Genomic DNA, 18,086 nt, shown 5'->3' on the forward strand with positions numbered 1-18,086 from the left:
TCGCACCTGCTTGGCACCAGCGATCAGTCCCCACCCCCCACCCCAGCTCTCTGCAGTTCTGGCAAGGCGGCCCCACCCAGAGGCCCCAGGTTCTTCCCCGAGGGCTCTGGACAGGGTGGGAGGTGGAGGTGAGAGCCAGGAGGCAGGGAGATGGTGGGTGGGACCAGGACCAGAGTATCCAAGGGCAGCACGACCCTGCCCCTGCCCCTGCCCTGCCCTGGAAGGAAGTTGCAGGATGGCAGGACCTCCAGGAAGACGCGAAACTCGGGTCTAGAACGTACGTGGGTAAATATGTTTGGAAATAAAATCCCACTCTAAAAACAGAGTTCGGATCCTAGGGAAACATCCAAAAGGTGTCTTCCCACTGAGCGTGGTTTGCTTGGGATTTTTACTTAAAAAGGGATAGGAAATACCCAAGACCCGTCCTCACCCAAGCCTCACCAGGGGCTTTCCTCTGAAGCAGCAGTGCCCCTCTCCCTCCCCTCCTTTATTACGAATTTCTGGTCCTCAGGCCGTGCAAGGACAGAAAAAACTACACGATTTCAAAGGTGCGGGGGAGGCCAGAAGCGACGGCTGGAGCTGCCTGGGCAGCTGTGGTCCTTCCACCGCCCAGGCACCCCTGGCCAGCTGTCAGGGAGCAGCCGCACCCAGGGCCCCTGCCCTTGGAAGGGGTGTGGGGCATACACGTGGGACGGAGCTGGCACAGGCCTGAGCTTGAAGGTGGGCAGCCCACCGCACGTGCCAGTCACACCTGCCCCCTGACCAGCCTCCGAAAAGCCGGGGGCAGCCTTGGGCTTCTGTTCCCTGAAAGTCTCCCCCAAACACCACCCCGCCTGCTCACAGGGTCTTTCCGGGGCTGCGTGGGGTCCAGTGTCCGTGTCACCCGTGAGGTTTGGTCAACAGGGGTTCTCCGGCCGCCTGTTGCAGCTCTACGCTGGCCACAGGGGCTCCTCGACGCCAGCCCCGCTAACCAGACGTCGCGCCGTTGGTTATGTTTAAAACCACTTTCTGGTTTGGGAAACCGCAGGGACTGGAGCACGCAGAGCAGAGCTCGAAGGGGCAGGGGCAGGTGTGCGCCCGGGCAGCTCTCTGACCCTGTGGGCAGCCCAGCCCCGTGCCCGGTGCCCCACAGACACGAAGCAGCGTCCACTGAGCAGCCGGGTGGTGGCAGTGTGTATTAGGGTTTTCCACAACACTCAGAACATCGCGTGAACAATGAACAGTTAGAGCAACTGGGAGGCGGGAAGACGGGGGGCTCTCGCTCTCCCCGAGCCCCTGTCGGGGCTGTGGTCCCCGGCCGGCCTCTCTCGAGGCCCCAACCAGACGCTGCATCGTCGGAGTCTTGGTGAGTGGCTGTTTCTCCTCGAGGCCGCAGCGAGCTCAGTCACTTGGACAAGGGGCGGGATAGCACAGGCACAAGCTGTCTGGAAACGAGGCCACAGTGAGAGGTCTTTCAGACTCCCACCCAGGGTGTGAACTCTGGAACTCCGCGCCCACGTGGTCCCGGTGTGGCTGGGTGACACCAGACAGGAGGACGGTGGCCATCAGGGGTGCTCAGGGATCCTCCAGGGCCTCAGCCAGCTGCTTAATCTGGCGACCATGGACCACCCGCAAAGCACCCCCTGCAGCCTGGCGGAGCTGGGTCTCTAGGGCACTCCGGAGATCGTTGACCTGCACATCTGGGAGAGGGTTAAAGCTGATGATGACCCTGTCCTTCGGGGCTGGGGCTCCCCCTGCCCCAGGAGCCACATCCCGCCGTCTCCTCCGAAGGTCAGAACCGGCCTGGACTTTCAGGTCTCGGTTGGGTTTGGCGTAGTCTGGCTTCTGGGCCCCCGGGATGGCTGGTTTGGGCCCAAGATCTGGGTCTGGCCTCTGCTCAGGTTCTTGGACGGCAGCGTCCTCCCCCTGAGCAGGCACACGGTCCCCGCCAGGGGCCTCCTTTCTGGCCTCCAGGTGACCGCCCTGCTGCCCAGCCTGACCCAGTGCGGAAACAGCCCGGTGCCCCAGCTGCCGGGTCTCGGCCTGGGCCCGGGGGGCCGCTCCTCCGGGCTTGCTGGCCAGGTCTGCAGGCCCCTGGTCTCGGATGACTGGCTGCGACTTCACATGCGGGTCCCTTATCTCCCTCGCCTCCAGCGCATCTGCCTCCTTCCGAACCCCGGCACCAGTGGCTGCCACCCCTTTTCTGGACTTCCTCCTTTCGCGGGAGCCTCCGCCAAAAACGTCCTGACCCTGCTCCGGGAACTCGCCGGCGACGAGCTTCTCTGGGCTCCTGGGCGCCTCAGCAGGGCCCGGCACGGGCACCCGCTCCCGCATGCCAGCGCCCGCTGCCTCAGGCACGACGCCTGGCCGGCCCTCCCTCGGCTCAGCCGGGGCAGCCCGGGGCTCCGCGTCGGCCGCGCCAGGAGGACCGGCCGGAGCTCTGCCCGCGGCCCCCACGGGCTCCTCCGCGGAGCGCTGGCCGTGCCCCTGGGGCGGAGCAGGGGGTCGCCCCGGAGCTCCGAGCGCGGCTTCCAAAGGCTGTTGGGGGGGGTGCTCCACAGTCTCCTCGCCGGGGGCCTCCAGCTCCTTCCCCCTGGGTGCGGCCACTCCAGGCTCGGGCGGCACTTCAGCTGCAAATGAAGGAGGCCACCAGTTTGGCTACAGAAGTGAGAAGCTGCTGACGAAGGGACTGGAAAGGAGAACTGGCCAGCGGAGCCGTGTTAAGGAACACAAGCCCCCAGGGGGACTCTAGGCCCCTGAGCCACGCACCCAGCCACACGGGGACGCCGGGAGACACTGCCGGCATCCTGCGTCCAGGGACCACCCCCTTCCCGATCCGGCCCCGACTTGCCCTCCTCGCCGTCCTGCCTCTGCTGGTGGATCTCCTTGTGCTGCTCCTCGATCACCGCCAGCAGCTTCTCCTGCTGGTCCAGCAGCCGCTTCTGCTGCACCTGCTGCTCCTTGATCACCTGCAGCAGGACGGCGTGGTCCAGCATCTCCGCCCGGCCAGCTTCTGTTGGGACAACGCACGGTGAGAGCCGGCCCCGCTGCACGGGGGCTGTGCCGGCCGGAGGGGAGTGCGAGACGTGCGGCCACACCACCGGTCGCCTGCGGGGACACACCCCAGCACACCCTGCACCGGTGCCGGTGCCGGCTCACGTGGGCCTGTGGTTTAGCCACGCCCGGCGGGGTCCCAGCTGCGTTGATTGTCACTTGCTGGGAATAAAGGCTGAGAAAAGCCCCAGAGAAGGTTCTGGGCCACGATGGCAGTGATGGTGGCCTTCTGGGCTGGCTTATTTAAACTGCAGACTGTTCTACAGAAACAATACCAATCCTCTAAGAAAGCGTCTGCCAAGTTGAGAACTTCAGAAACAAACAGAATTTGGGGCTCCTGGGGGGCTCAGTCAGTTAAGCGTCCGACGTCAGCTCGGGTCATGACCTCACAGTTCGTGGGTTCAAACCCTGCATCGGGCTCTGTGCTGACAGCTCAGGGCCTGGAGCCTGCTTCAGACTCTGTGTCTCCCTCTCTCCCTGCCCCTCCCCCGCTTGTGCGCTGTGTCTGTCTCTCAAAAATAAAGATTTAAAAAAAAAAAGAAGGCAAACAATTGCCTTCCTTTCCAGCAGGGACCAGACCTGCGACCTGATGGACCAGAGGCCGGCTGCTGGCGCACAGGGGTCCCGACGCTGCCCCTGCCTGCCGCTCTGGAGGCGGGCTGCAGGCCGGCCCTAGAGGAGTGCCAGGCTGGAATGGGAGGAGGCCAGAGCAGCAGGTGCGTGTAAGAAGGCCCGCCGTGCTCTCTTTGTACCACCAACGCAGAACAAGGGCCCAGGGAGAGGCCTGGAGTCCGAGCGCCCGGCAGCCACCGGCGGGCACACGGGAGCTTGTGTCCGCTACAAATGCTTTGGCGCTGGGTCAGCTTTTCGCAGCGAGCAGCCACAGCTTATGCGACTTCTACAACACGCGTGTCTCTACAGAGGAGGCCGTGGAAGATGATGTGAGCGGTTAGGGCCGGTCGGGGGGGAAGTTCGGAACGAAGAAAAACGTTCTGTGAGTGGTCAAGCAAACATCCCGACCAGGCCCCACAGCCGGGCACACGCAGAAGTGCTGGCCCGTCCTCCCCAATGGTGACCTGTGACGTGCTACAATAGCACGGGGCTGGCCTCCTCCCAGGGGCCGCAGTGGCCTTCCCCCAGAGGCCAATGAGGAGTGTGCTGAGCCAGACCCTCAGGGAGGACAGGAGGACCAGGTGACACAGAAGGCAGGGCCAGGCAGAGGACAGGGCCCCTCAGCAGCCCCCGCTCCCCAGGCGCCCATCCAGACACCCTAAGGTCATGAAGACGCCTGCCCGAGCCACATTCCATAGACCGACGCGGGGCTCCACACGCCCCGTTTGCGTGAAGGGAGTACTCCGCGCCATCTCCACAGGGCTCTAGACCAGCCACCTGAGCCGTGGGCCTCGCTGTCACCCTGGGTACCTGTGGCTCATGGCCACATCATGGTCAACGGTACAAGGACAGCCCCACATGCTGCCCAAACCGCCCGTCCGCAGTGCTGGAGGCAGGCCCCATCCTTCGCGGCCCCTTGGGGGACCGGACGGATGCTGGAAGAGGAGTGAGGTGACACCATGTCATGTCCAGCCAGAAGCAACACACAGGGCAGATGTGAACCGGAGTGGTGGCAGGCCGTGCCCACAGGCAGAGCCCGGCCCCCGGGACCACAGGGACTGGCCTCACAGATGCAACGTAACAGCCATGCAGACAGAGTCACATGGGGCCATGCACGCAGCAGGAGTTACACGTGGGCCCCGTCCTCAGGGGACGCCGGAAGCAAACGGCACTTACAGACAGCACCCACTGCCCTCCAGGGCCGGGCCGTTTGTGAAAAGCCGTGAGTTGGGGCACCAGGGGGACCCCAGCTAAGGGGCTGGGGCCAAGCCCGGGGGACAGGCTATGTGTGTGGCTCCCGGGGTCTGGCTGTAACGGACAGCCTGCCTGTGGCATCTCTGTTCCTGCAGCTTTACACCCTCCGCAAGCAGGCTTTCTATCGGGACGCACTCCTCTGGATTCATACCTGCTACTATCTTTTTGATTTCAGCTGTTCATCCCATTGACAGGCGTACGGAAGAAAGGCAGAATAGGAAACTGTGAAAATTCTCTTTTCAGAAAGAAAAAAAAATCAAAAGAATCAAACAGGTTTAGGCAATAGATTATAAGGACCGGAATCAATAAACACAGGGAGACTAAAACCAAGGACAAAGCAACACGTGTGAAATTCCTAAAGCACCCCCCCGAACTCCAGTGCCTCTTGGTTCGGGTGTCTGGCTGTTCAGAGGTTCAGCAGACATTCCGAGGCTCAGTGCTTGGAGCTGGCTGACCCCACGAGACCCGCTGGGAAGCAGCTGGGGCGCGGGGGGGGGGGGGGGGGGGGTGGCGAGGCGAGGCATGTGTACCAGGAGCTGCCCCCAGTGCTGCTCCAGCGAGATCCCCGCGCAGACCCCGGGAGCACAGGGAGAAACGTCCTCGCAGGGCTCGCGGGGGCCACGCCTCAGACAAAGTCGGTGAGGCCAGGGCTGGGTTCTCACCGGGCGAGCACATGCACAGAGGGCCCCTGGTCACCAGGAGATTACGAGCCGGGAAGGCTGCCCCCACCCGTGCTACAGAGGCAGTGTCCAACGGGGAGGGGCCGCTAGGAGGGGGTCACCCCCAAAGAGGCTCGAAGGTCGAAAGGGAGATGCACCGCTGGAGGAAAGCACGACAGACTCTTGTTTTGGGACAGGTGCCAGTCTTCACTGCGGGTGGCACAGATCTCCCCCCGAGCTAAGGGCAACAACAGCCCCCTGCCCAACTGGGTCATGGGGAAGACACATCCTGAACATGAGCAGCGTCTGGGCGCTCAAACTCGCCTACGCCTGGCGGCGCTCGTCACTACACGCGCGTAGCTGCTTTCAAGGAGCTACAAATGGGAACGGAGAACCGTGTGACAGGGCGACAGATGTTCTCTTAAGGGGAGAAAGAGACGTAAAAACTGTGCCTAGGGAGGGGCCCGAGGGAAAGCTGCTGGTGGGGAGGGGGTGGTTCGAGTCTCTCCTCAGGGGGACACCAGGAAGTACCGAGGTGGGGGATGGGCTGGGGACGCCTCGAAAGGACCCCCCAGGAGGACAGGCACCTGCGGCGGCGGCTCCTTGTCCGTCATCGCCGTGGGTCTGGGAGGGAGGGGCAGAACGTCGCGGGGCCCTAGGGAGGATGCGGCAAGAAAGCGAAGGCCTTACCCTCCAGTTTGCTGCCAGCGTGGCCTCCGCCCTGGCCCGCGCCCTGGCCCTCCGCGTTCCTCTGTTCTCGCAGCTCTGCCTGCGGCCCAGGCTCGGGGGCCAGCTTCACCGGGACGGGAACCTTCCCACCTGCACACACGAAGATTCTGGAGGTTTGCAAAGAGTTCAGAGGGAAGCGGCAGGCGGGTGGGGAGGGGGTGGGGGCAGGGGGCGGCAGAGGAGGGACAAGGAGGGGAGCTGCTTCCGAAAACCCCCCTCCACGCGGCCCCTCTGTCAGCAGGCAACGTGACGATCACCGGGGAAGTCGTAAAAACATATTTAACAGGCTCACGGGCTCGTGGCAGCGAGCCAGCGTTAACCACCTTCACCAATTAACATGCGAGAACCGTCCCAACCAGCACTCAGACGGCACTTAACAACGTGGTACCTGTCAAGCACTCCCCGCCCGTCCCCCCGTGTGTGCCCACACACACAGGCACAGCGCGGCACCTGACATTTAGTGGTCCGGCAGACAACTGTGTGACAGATACCACGGTAGCTGTCAAGCCACCAGACTCCCAGGTTCCCCAACAGCTGCTGAAGGGGCCGCTACGCTCACTTACTGACATGCCGGTCTCGGGAGCCGAGCAACAGAGTAGGGACTACAGTGACGACAATCAGCCCCCACGGCCCCGCCCCAGCCCCCCTCCCCCCCAGCGGGGCCCACGGCACGGGAGCCTCTCGAGGGAGAGGAGTCTGCCGAGACAAGCCCACCGACACCCACCGGGCTGGCTCTTCTCCACCAGCTCGCCCGCCGCCCCTGCAGCCCGGCCTGGCAGCGGGATCCCGCCTGCTCGCTCCCCTGCGCCCGCCGCCGGGGCGTCCTGCCCCTCGGGGAGCACGGTCTGGGGCCCCGGACGCAGACCCCGGTCTCCTGGCCCCCGGTCCTCCTTCACAGGCTCGACGGCTGGCTGGCCATTTTCTTCTGGAACCTTCTGGGGCTCTCTGGGGAGACCACCTGCTGCCTCCAAGCCCTGGTCCTGTCTGGGTCTCTCTCTTTCTGAATCTGGCAGAGGTGGTGCCATCTGAGCCTTGCCGCCCACAGCCTTTTCATTCAGGTGCTTGGACGGACGCTCCTTCTCCTCTGCTTCTTCTTGGTCCTCCCCCTCGTCCACCACCACCTTGTCATGAGGGACGGGGGGCTCGTGGCGGTGGGCCTCGCCCATCGGGAGCACAGCGCCTGGAAGGAAACGGGTGTGTCGAGGAGCAGGCGGGGAAGGGTGGTCTCCATCCTGGGGGTGGGGGTGGGGGTGGGGGTGGGGGTGGGGAGTGAGTTCTAGTGCCCGACGGTGGCACACGGGCTGGCAAGCGCCACCTTTTACGGATCGGACTTTTGTCCAAGCGCTGATCTTCCTCCTGGAAAGCTACAAAAGGGGCCCGGCCGCTGTGGCCAGGGGAGGAACAGCCACCTGGATCAAAGAAGGAAGGAGGCCGAAAGGACCAGAAGGGAGGCAGGCCCCTCCCCCGCCCTGCCGGCGCGCACCCCACCTTGGCCGGGGCGGTCCAGCTGCACCTCCTCCTGTTTGTTCTTGGCATCCTCCCTCTGGGGCACGTCCACAGGGCCCTTAATCTGGGCCTGCTCCGTCTCCTCTTTGTCATTCGGCAGCTTCGGCTTGTCTCGGCCGTCCTCGGCCACGTCCACCAGCGGGTTCTGGCCTGTAAGCACGGCGCAGCTAATTGGGCAGGGTTTCCACATGGCCACACCGCCAATCGGCACGGGAACCGGGCGGTTTTCCCTAGATTGTAAGTAATCACATTTCCTGGCCGAATGGCAGAGCCTCGGCAGTTATCTTTCTCCTGCTCCTTCGTTAGCAGCTAAGTAGCACAGAAAGCCGTCATTTTTCACATGTATCCGTAACAAAAATAGGTCGAGATGCAATTTACACCTAACTGGGTGCAGAAGAGCAACACTCCACGTAACGCTGGCCGTCACCACCAGATGGCAGCACGAGCCCGCGCTTCACCGGCATCGGCCCAGGGTCCCCCTTTCTCCGGAACCACCACCCTGCCCTAACTCAAGCCCTTGCTGCAGGCCAGCACGGAAACGGGAGACGCTTAGGGAGGCCGATGTGCCATCTGTCAATGTCGTACTGCAGACGGTGAAAATTAGCGTCCAAGGAAGACGAGGGCAAGCAGCAGAGCCTGGGAAGCGGCACCCCGGCCCGGCCCGAGTGCCGCGGCCTGTCCCCACACAGCCGTCCTGAGCCACAGCCCACCTGCACAGCAACCGTGGGGCCCACACGCCGGGGCCAAAACGGAGCCTCTTAGGAAATGAAATGGTCTCCACTGAAAACGTTAGGCAAATGTGGCAGAAACTAAACACCCTGGGAAAAGAAACTTCAAAAAAACCCAAAAAACCCGCCATGTCACCCTCTGCTTCCCAACTCGTCCTCTGCGGGCAGCAGTGCTGCTGGCCTGAGCAGTGTTGGGGGGAGGCGAGGCGGGAGGCTGGGGTCACAGTAATCCTGTTCAGACGGGGCCTGGCCTCTCCCCAAGGAAATTACCCAGGCCGACCCAATGTGCCAGCCAGGGGAGGCACGCTCACACGACAACTTGGGATAGCGCCCTCACCAAACTGGGGCCCTGCCAGGTGGCGGGGGGCGAGCCGGCAGGAAGCAGACTCCGAACTCTACAGCTTAACCAAGTGGCTGATAACAGTAAGCTTGTGAAGTCGCCTGGGCAGGTGAAAATGTTCTGGTCGCCGGCACACAATTAACCCCTTCCCGGGGCCCCATGCTCCAACAGGAACCGCCAATAAATCAAGGTGTCTGACCAGTGGATTACAGAGCTAAGAAAAAAGGTGAGGAGAGGAAGGAAAAACACGGGAAAGCAGAGAAAACCGCCATGCTAGCACGGGACCGACAGGCCTGTGCGTGGTCCTGTCTCAGCAGGGAACGAGGTGAGTCCGCCACGAGAGCAGGGAGGGCCTGGCGTGGTCTGGGCCGAGGGGAGCCCTGTGTGGGCACCCCCCCGCCCAGCTGCTGGCCTGACCCCCGGCATCACTGTCCACAGCAACAACCAGTCCTTCCTCACCTAGAACGGGGCTCTTCGTAGGGCACAGCTGGCCAGCCACGCCTCCTGGCGCAGCAAACAAACCCTCGGAATCAGTGACTGAAAAGCAGCCTGTGCTCACCAGTCTGCTGGGGCCGCACACACAGGAAATGGCCCAGTGAGCAGAGAGGCACCTTGGCTTCTCCAGCGACCCCGTCACTCAGCCTCAGGGTCGTGGCTCCCGGTTACCAGCGACCACTGACGACCCAGGAAAATCCCGTGTCTGTGCCTCATGCTGCCCGGGGCGGGGCGGGCTGGTTCTCAGGGGCCTTGTGCCACACTTAGAACTGCACCGCCTGGTGGCAGGGACCCGCGCACCCTCCTGACTGTGCTGCGGGCTGGGAGCGCCCCAAGACAGGCCGACAGACGGTTACTCGTCAGACTTCCCTTTCCAGCGTCCAGCATAGGCATCGAGTCTGTGCTTCTGGCTCAGTGAGCTGGACGCCAGGAGCTCCCGGAACTGTGCTCTGGGCTCTGTGTTTGGAATCGGGGACGCAGTCGGGGGGGGGGGGGGGGGCCCAGCCCCCAGAGCAGCCCTGCCCCCTGCCCCCAGGAAGTCTGCACTTGAGGACCAGGGACTGGGGGTGCCTCCTTGTTGGCTCTCCCCTCCAGAACCCCGTTCTGAGTTGGGATACATGCTGCTGATCACCGGCATCACAGGCCTCTCTCCGGGCACTCAGTGGTCAGGATGGAAGGCAATCACCTCAGACCATCAAGCACCAAAGTAACGGGACCTTTCCAATCATGCCCGAGTCCACAGACACGGGGTCCCTGTCAACTGGAGGGGAACCCCGATTCAGGACATGCACAGGGCCCCAGGACCACGTACTCATAAAGCAAGAGCAGCTGCCTGACGGTGCTTGAGGAAGCCGGGCCCCGCTTTTAGGGAACTTTCTGGTGACCGGTTTCCAGCGCGCCTTGGAAACACCTGCCTGGACGTTGCTGTGAGCGGCTTAGCAAGCGCTTCTGTCTGAACCACACTGTCCTGGACTTGACCGCGTCGCGATGACGGCCTTCTCCCGCCTTCCCAAGGGTGCAAGAACCACCATGGGCCCGGTTCTCCTGGGAGAGCAGCTGGAGGGGGGACTCCGAGGGCAGGTCCAGGTCGCTCAGGGCCGCACACCGGGGGCAGTGCCCTCCCTGCCCCACGGGGCCCCCCTGAACCCGGCACAGCGGGGCTGGCGGAGTTATCTCACTGCCGTGTCCCGCCACGGGCAGAAACCATGGGGGCAGCACAGCGGCCGGGACCCGGGAGAGCCGAGGTGGGGCCCCGCTGCCCTGGCTGAGAGAAGGTGGACGCGTGTGGAGCCACGTCCCCCTCACACGCACTGGCATCTGTCACAGAGTGCACGCGCTTTCGCGCCTGTGTGCAGGGGCGAGTCCTCGGGCGAGAGGGTGTGGGGCGAGGGGGCCCAGTGGCGAGCTGCCACTCGGGCCGGCGGTCACCCTCTGCTGCCTGAGTCCACAGGCACGGCCACCGTGTGGCCCGCGCTCCGGCCCAACACCCGCAGGGCCCGTCCTGGCCCTTCTTGTTCCTCCCCCACAGAGCAGAAGCCAGCCGTGCCCCCGCAGGGCGCTGGCGGGGACAGTGTGGGCCAAGGGGGCTCTGACACATACACAGTGGGGACGTGGGGCGGGGAGGGAACGCTGGGAGGGGAAAGAGGAGAGGGGACGTGGCGCATTCAAAGGAGGGAGCCAAACAAGTTACAGAACCCGACCTGCCCAGCCAGACCCTCTAGGGTGCCATCAGATAGAGGAGATAAATGGCCTAATTAGCCTTTTTAACAGATAATTGCCTCACGGGAATCAGCAACCTCGTTCCTCCACACTCGCTGTTTGCCACACCTGCACGTCCGGGGCTCTGCTCCCCAGGGGCGCCCGGCCATGGGTGCCGGTTACGTGTGTCCCCAGCAGGGCAGGACCGCCATCATCTGTCCCGGGGCCCGCTTGGGGCTCTAAGGAAAGCCAGCACCATTCTGGCCTCTCCAACATCAAAGAAACCAATAAAACCCCACTCCGGCTGACGGGCAGAAGTCCGACAGGGTGTGCACACGGACGGGGCAGGCCCCGAGGTCCCAGCTCTGCTTCAACGAGGCAACCCATCAATTACGGGGGAGGCCGGGGCGAGAAAAACGGAGAACGCGCTAAAAACAAACGGCATGTGGTTCCAAGGGGGGCCATGTGTTTCGTTACAGCCTCGTGGAAGAAATGGAAACCAGATGTGCCCTCGGCGGGCTCCAGGTGAGCCAAGGGCCCACAGCCCGCCTCCATGACAGGACGCAGCTGCTGACACAGGCCGTGGACTACGGCGGCCACGGGGACAGGCAGCCGGGTGCTGACGGATGCTGGAAAACCCACAGCCGGCTGAGATGGGGACACCGATGCCCGAGTCCAGTTCTGCCAGGATCATCCCCAAAGCACACAAGATGCCTGGTGGTGAGAGACCCGGCGGGCTGTCAACGTGGCAGGTGCAGGCCACCCACTTCCCTCTTCAAGTGGACTTTCTCCATCCAAACTGCCCAACCCGTGCAACTCAGGGTGGGATGCCCAGGCAGCTTCCGACCACCCTGATTTGTTTCCCTGGCAAACGCTGCCATTCTCAGGGTCCTCTCCGCAGGGATCCCAGAAGGGGAATCTTTCCACCGGCCCCCGCCACCCCGAGAAGGCAGAAGAGAGCAGAGCCGGCTCCTCTGAGCCGCAGGACGGACTGTTCACTCCCGTAGGGGAGTCTGTGGGGTGCACTGACGCAGCCAGGGGCTCTCAAGGCCAGAGACAGACACGGCAACACATCCAAGGGCTGCGTGCCTCCAACTGCTGGCAATTCTCTCGCCAGCCCTTCGGGACCTTCTCTTTTATCAGTCACGGTAGGTGGGGAGACCAGGGCTCCCACCTAGGGCAGGCACTCCTTAGCTATCGGCGTCAACAGACACCTGAAACCCACGAGCAAACAGCCTCCCCTAGGAGGCCTCCTCCCGAGGGGTAAGCCTGGCAGGCAGCCTGGCGAATCTCAATCCAAGTGGGGGTCTCTTTGCAGGGGAGGGGAGTCAGACACGCACAGGCGCACTGCTAGCACGGATGCATACAACTGTCGTCAGAGCAGGAGCCCCCAGAGTGAATGCTACCACAGAAGCACAGCCCGCCGGTGCCCAAGCCTGACGCCGCGCAGGGCCACCGCTGGGGGTGAGGGCCCAGCACGGAGGAGGTCCTCCCCACACGCCTCCCAGCTTTGCCTGGAAGGACCACAGGCTCAAAGAAACCTCTTCTCTTCCAACCGACTCCGGACACAATGGACCCCCTTCTGTACCCTGGAAAATCACGCTCAGAAACTACCCTGCACCCCATGGGCACGGCCACAGGTGGGGTGACAGAGCCACAGCCCAGCGGGCCTTCCGAGGCCAGCCCGCGGATGTAGCAGGCCGCATGGGTCATCACCCATCGACGTCGGGGCGGAGGCGGGGGTGCCGAGAGCAATGCGGAACATCAAACAAAGCCAAGGGCGTTGCTGACTTTGTCCAGGCAAAACCTGGCTCGAACCCTACAAACTCACAACAGAGCAAGCAAATGTGGTAACACCCACTCATCCGCTTACCTGTGGGCGCACCGAATGGTGGGCAAGGAGATCTCAACCCTGCTGTCTGCTGCCCACCATCTGCCATCTGTCCCCTGGCAAGCCGGTGGCCGAACCCTGCCCTGGAGGCCCCCTGCCCCACTTATCACCCCAACAGGACAAGGGCAGGTGAGACAACCTGGAAAGCGCCTTCTGCACACCACGACCCTGAGGTGATGCCGCCAGGGTGCCCCGAGGAGGCTGCGGGGCTGTGTGCGCCCCTGGGAGCCGCGCACCTGGGAGCTGCCTACCTGGGAGCCGGGCTGCCTCTGCCTTTATGATGCCCTCGGCCTCTTCCAGCCGGCCGGCCGGGGCTTCCTCAGCCAAGTCCACAGGGGCCTCCTCGCTCACGGACAGGGTAGTGTGTGTGCTGACCACCAGGATGCCCAGGCCAACCCAGAGCACCACCTGGACGAGACAAAGACCCAAGAGCAAAAGGGGTCAGGCAGTTCCTGCGGCCCTGCCCTGCGCAGGGGAGGAGGGGGCGAGTGGGCACAGCACACAGCAAGAGGGGCTGGGGAGCACAGGGCACACGGACCATGGTCCCGCCAGCCTGCCGGCCACTCACGCCGGCTGCTGGGAGACGGTGGCTCCTAACTGGTGAACGTGACCGAATCGTCAGCGAAACCGGCTTGAGCCATGTTGGCGGTGGGGGGAGAGCGGGCTGGGGGCCGCGTGAGGGCAGCTTGAGGGCGGCCTGCCGACAGCCGACCCCCAAGCCGGACCCGTGCACCTGTGGCTGCAGAGGTCAGGCCCTGTCACCGACTCGAAGGGGGCCCCTGCGCCTCCCACCCTTCACCCAACGACCTTGCAGAGGGCCCAGGCCCCTGGGGGCCTGGCTCCGCACAGCCCGGGTGCGATCGTCCGCCTCCAGCGTCACCCACTGAGCTGGACGAGCCCAGGGCCGCTGGCACAGACGGAGAGAAAGCCATGGAGGCGGCGGCTCCGCGACCTCTTCAGAGGAGGGTGCCATCGGGGCCGCCCAGGGAGCGGTGCTGGAGGCGCTGCTGACCGCCGGGGGGGGCCTCGTCCCCGACCCCATCCCTCCCGTGAAGGAGCCGCGGCTCGTCACAGACGCTGCCCTCAGTAATTCAGTACGACAAACCCCACATTATATAAGGCCGTCTCCTCCTGCAGCTATTTTAAGACGCGCACACGTCGGACCAACGCTGCGTTATTTGTGCCGCCACAGCAGTGGATGCTTCTATTTCTGCCCTGCCTGCGCCCGGCCCACCAGGCTCTCCCCGGGGAGCAGGAACTCTGGTCCTGCAGAGTCCGCAGGGGAGGAGCCCGCGGGGCGACCTGCCCCAGGAGCCAGGGAGAGCCTGCCACTCACCTGCACGCACTCTGAGCCTCAGAACTCAATACCTTTTTCTGAAGGGCACGTCCGTCGACTCTAAAACGTATCCGTTCAGAATAACCAGTGAGCCTTTCTGGGTCCAACACAGCTGGAGAAGGGGCGGTCCCAGGAGGAAAGGCCCCCACTCACAAGGGTGGGCGAGAGCGACGGGAGAGCCTCCAGGACAGGTCCACCTCTGCCCCGCCGCCCCAAACACCCTGCTGGTTCGGCGCTCACACAGGCCAAGTGCAGGCCATGCTTCCGAGGTCAGCCTTGGCTCAGGGGGGGGCCTATGGATTCCCAGAGCCCCCCAGAAGCGACCCCCCACCCACCCGCCACAGTCAGGTGCAGTGGGGCTACCCGAGGTACGTGCAAGATCTGGGAGGCAGGAGAAGCCATCTGCAGACTGGGGTCAAGAGGGCCTGACCGTGACCTCCCCCCCCCCCCCCCACCCGCCGCCGCCGCTGCCGCCAAGTATGCTCACACCCTGCTTGAGCATGCTCAGCTTTAGCACACGACATCTTTCCGGGAAGGTAAGATTCGTGGAGCAAAGATGGTGTCCAGAGATGACCAAAGTCATTTCCCCCGTGACTCTGAAGGACTTACTGTAACACTCTGCTTTCTAGGCTTAAAAGAAAAATACCCCACACAAGATAAAAAACATGGGCGCCTGGGTGGCTCAGTCGATTAAGTTTCCCACTTCGGCTCAGGTCACGATCTCACAGTTCGGCTCGTGAGTTCAGGCCTCCCGTTGGGCTCTGTGCCGACAGCTCGGAGCCCGGAGCCTGCTTCGGATTCTAGGTCTCCGTCTCTCTCTCTTCCCTTCCCCCATTCGCACTCTCTCTCTCTCAAAAATAAATAAGCAGTAAAAAAATTTTTTTTGGGGGGGGGGCGCCTGGGTGGCTCAGTAAGTTGAGCACCTAGCTCTCGGTTTCGGCTCAGGTCACGATCTCATTCATGGTTTCGTGAGTTCGAGCCCCACGTCGGGCTCTGCGCTGATGGTGCAGAGCCTGCTTGGGATTCTCTCTCTCCCTCTCTCTCCCTCCCTCCCCTGCTCACTCTGTCTCTCTCAAAATGAATAAATAAAAAAACTTAAAAAAATTAAAAAAAAATTTTTTATTGAAAAAGATAAAAACCAAAAACATAAAAATAAAAATAAAAATAAAAAACGTCAACTCCACCAGTACCGGAGACAGCCGAGCTTCCCAAAGAAGACTGACAGGTGACAACCTAAGGTTGCTTTATAAAGGAGGGCCTGCATGGGACCAAGAGGTTCCAGAGAACAAGCTCAGCTCCACTGGGTCCCGAGCAGACGCCTGCCCCGGCCACCGGCCTGGACGTCCCAAGTCCCCCCCTCGTAGGACATGGCCCAAAGCTCCACCCACGCTCCCCACCCAGTGGCAGTCCCTGCGCCTCCTTCACCGAGACCCCACCCGTCTCCTGACACACCTGGTTTGCACGCCAGCCCCGGGCCCTGCGGGGCACTCGCCAGCCGACTGCTGTCCCCCACGTGAGCAGCCTGCAGGACCGACCAGAGGCTCTGTGAGGAGCCACACATCTCAGCTCTCTACCCTCACCTTTCCTCTGGAGAAACACCACAGGCCCACAGAAGCCCCGGGGCAGGGAAGTCAGAGCCGCTCCCGCTTAGGGGAAGCCGCGAGATTAATGGCACACAGGTGCCAGTGAGGACACTGGGGGACCACACCGGACATCAGGCAAGTTTTGGTCCACAGGGTGATGGCTCACATGGTGACCGGACCGCCATCTGCGAGCAGGAACGTTGGAGGCAAGAGTCGGCCAGAGCCAAGGAAGGAGCAGGAACACGGCCACATGACGGTGCCGGGCGCCCCAGGTGGGCCGGGCACTGGGAAAGGGCACAGGTGCCGCCCAAGTCCCCCCAGGCAGCCATGACAAGTACGTGCTGACCACAGGCCCACGAGCACAGCCTGGAGCTCTACGAGGCCCAGGGCTCCCGGGATGTGCAAACAGGAATGATGGCGGGTGCTCTAAAGTCCTGGATAAGGGGCCCTGCTCCTGGAGGAAGGAGCCAAGCTCTGTGCCATCCGGGCCAGGAGCGGAGAGACGGGGAGCAGCGGTGCAGGGGTGCACGGCCTAAGATGGGAGTAGGGGGTTCCAGTCCCTGGAGCTCAGCCTCAGCCTCAGCCCGGAAGCCCCAAGCCCAGCCCCTTCCGGGTCTGCCCTGTGTGCGTCCAACAGGATAAGGCTCACGAGTGTGCCCAGTGGGCCAGCCTTCTGACTTCACAGTCCCCCTGCCGGACCACCAGGAGGAGACAGACACAATACATTCTGAGGGCTTGGGGCGCCTGGGTGGCTCAATGGGTTAAGCGTCTGACTTCAGCTCAGGTCTGATCTCACTGTTTGTGAGTTCGAGCCCCACATCCGGCTCTGTGCTGACAGCTCAGAGACTGGAGCCTGCTTGGGATTCTGTGCCTCCCTCTCTCTCTGCCCCTCCCCAGCTCGCACTCTGTCTCTCCCTTTCAAAAATAAACAAACATTAAAGAAAAATTAAAAAAAAAAAAAAAAAAAAAAAAAGACATTCTGAGGGCTTGGCCCACGCTTGGCAACACCAGGGGCTTGGCCTGGGGGCCACACGTGACATGATGTCCCGGAGCACCCCTCAAGCCGTGACCTGTAACCTCCAGATCTGCTGAGGTCCCGGACTCAGAGAGAAAGGCACCCAGGGGCACGGAAAAGGTGCCCTTTCGCTTTGCACACGGAAGCCTATGTGAACAACACACAGGCTCAAATTCTGCACCTCAACGATGAACACACACCTGGAGATGGGCTCGGGCCAGCCTGCGGCCACACGCCCTGGTTCTGGTCTCCGGGTCAGCACGGCCAGTGTCTGACGGGCACTCCGGCCCCAGCCCACAGATCCCAGCCGGAGGGTCTCTGGTGTCGGGCTCCGGTCGAGGTCAGCAGGCAACGTGGGGTGACTCACTGGAATCCAAGACTCGGTGTGCATTGACTCACTCGCGCCCTTCCAGGAGCACAGAGCCAACCTTCCGGCCCTGCCTGGGTCAGCTGCTGCCCGCTGGGCGCCCAGAGAACGGCTGCACCGGTGAGCTGCACAGGCCATGCCCTGGGCGCCCGCAGAACCTCTGCTCTCTTCCGGGGGCCCCTCCCATGGCTCCTGAGCCCCCTGCTGGCTTCCAGGACGCAGCGCGCCAATTCCAGAACCCTCCACCTAGGTCAGGACCGGACAGACACTCTAATGTAGTCTCTGATTCTCAAGATAAAGAATGAATGCACTATGGCAGATAATGTTCCTTTTCGGTTCACTAAGGGCTCATGGTGTTTGCACAGTCCTTGCCCCTTCTTCCAGAATGTTTCTCAGGACACTCCTTCTTTTGGGACTTTCTGCAGCCCCGCCCCGACACACCCATCACCCACGCACCCCCAGTCCAGCTCCTGTCCAGGCCGGTGTCCAGGGACAAGCACCGTTGTGTCAAAGAGCACTCAGGTGGGCTGGGGAGAGCGGACCCTGGGCCTGATGCCCAGTCTGTGCCTTTGACAGGAGCAGCACCTGGAGCTCCTGGGACAGAAAGGAGGCCGGAGCCAAGCAGGTGCCCCCAGGGCCCCAGGTCTATGCGCACCAACCCCCAGCCACATTTCCAAGTGTGTCCCTTGGGAGATGTTCTCCTCAACATGTGAAAGCTACATGTTCGGAAATAGAACGCAAACAAAAGGCAGCAGCAGGTGAAAGGTAGGCCACGGTCAGATGGTCCACTCCAGAACTGACTTGTGATACAACTCACCAGGGCACTAAGTCAGAGGAAGA

General features: G+C 62.8%; 1 protein-coding gene across 5 annotated transcripts in view; it reads right to left on the reverse strand.

The window, feature by feature from the left end:
- Nucleotides 1-1,147: 1,147 nt before the first annotated feature.
- The window catches only part of SLC38A10 (solute carrier family 38 member 10), a 45,040-nt gene continuing 28,101 nt past the window's right edge, over nt 1,148-18,086 (reverse strand). For 2 of the 5 annotated variants that reach the window (XM_027052398.2, XM_027052397.2), the window contains exons 11-17: nt 13,197-13,353; nt 7,776-7,943; nt 7,012-7,467; nt 6,249-6,377; nt 5,051-5,074; nt 2,831-2,992; nt 1,148-2,609 (exon numbers count right to left, since the gene is read on the reverse strand). In XM_027052398.2, the coding sequence (XP_026908199.1) occupies nt 1,555-2,609; nt 2,831-2,992; nt 5,051-5,074; nt 6,249-6,377; nt 7,012-7,467; nt 7,776-7,943; nt 13,197-13,353 (2,151 nt within the window). In that variant the 3' untranslated portion in view covers nt 1,148-1,554. The remainder of the gene's footprint in view (nt 2,610-2,830; nt 2,993-5,050; nt 5,075-6,248; nt 6,378-7,011; nt 7,468-7,775; nt 7,944-13,196; nt 13,354-18,086) is intronic. The other 3 variants (XM_027052399.2, XM_027052401.2, XM_053212226.1) reach the window with 3 other exon arrangements.

The sequence above is a fragment of the Acinonyx jubatus genome, chromosome E1 (assembly GCF_027475565.1).
Source record: "Acinonyx jubatus isolate Ajub_Pintada_27869175 chromosome E1, VMU_Ajub_asm_v1.0, whole genome shotgun sequence".
NCBI classification, from domain to species: domain Eukaryota; kingdom Metazoa; phylum Chordata; class Mammalia; order Carnivora; family Felidae; genus Acinonyx; species Acinonyx jubatus.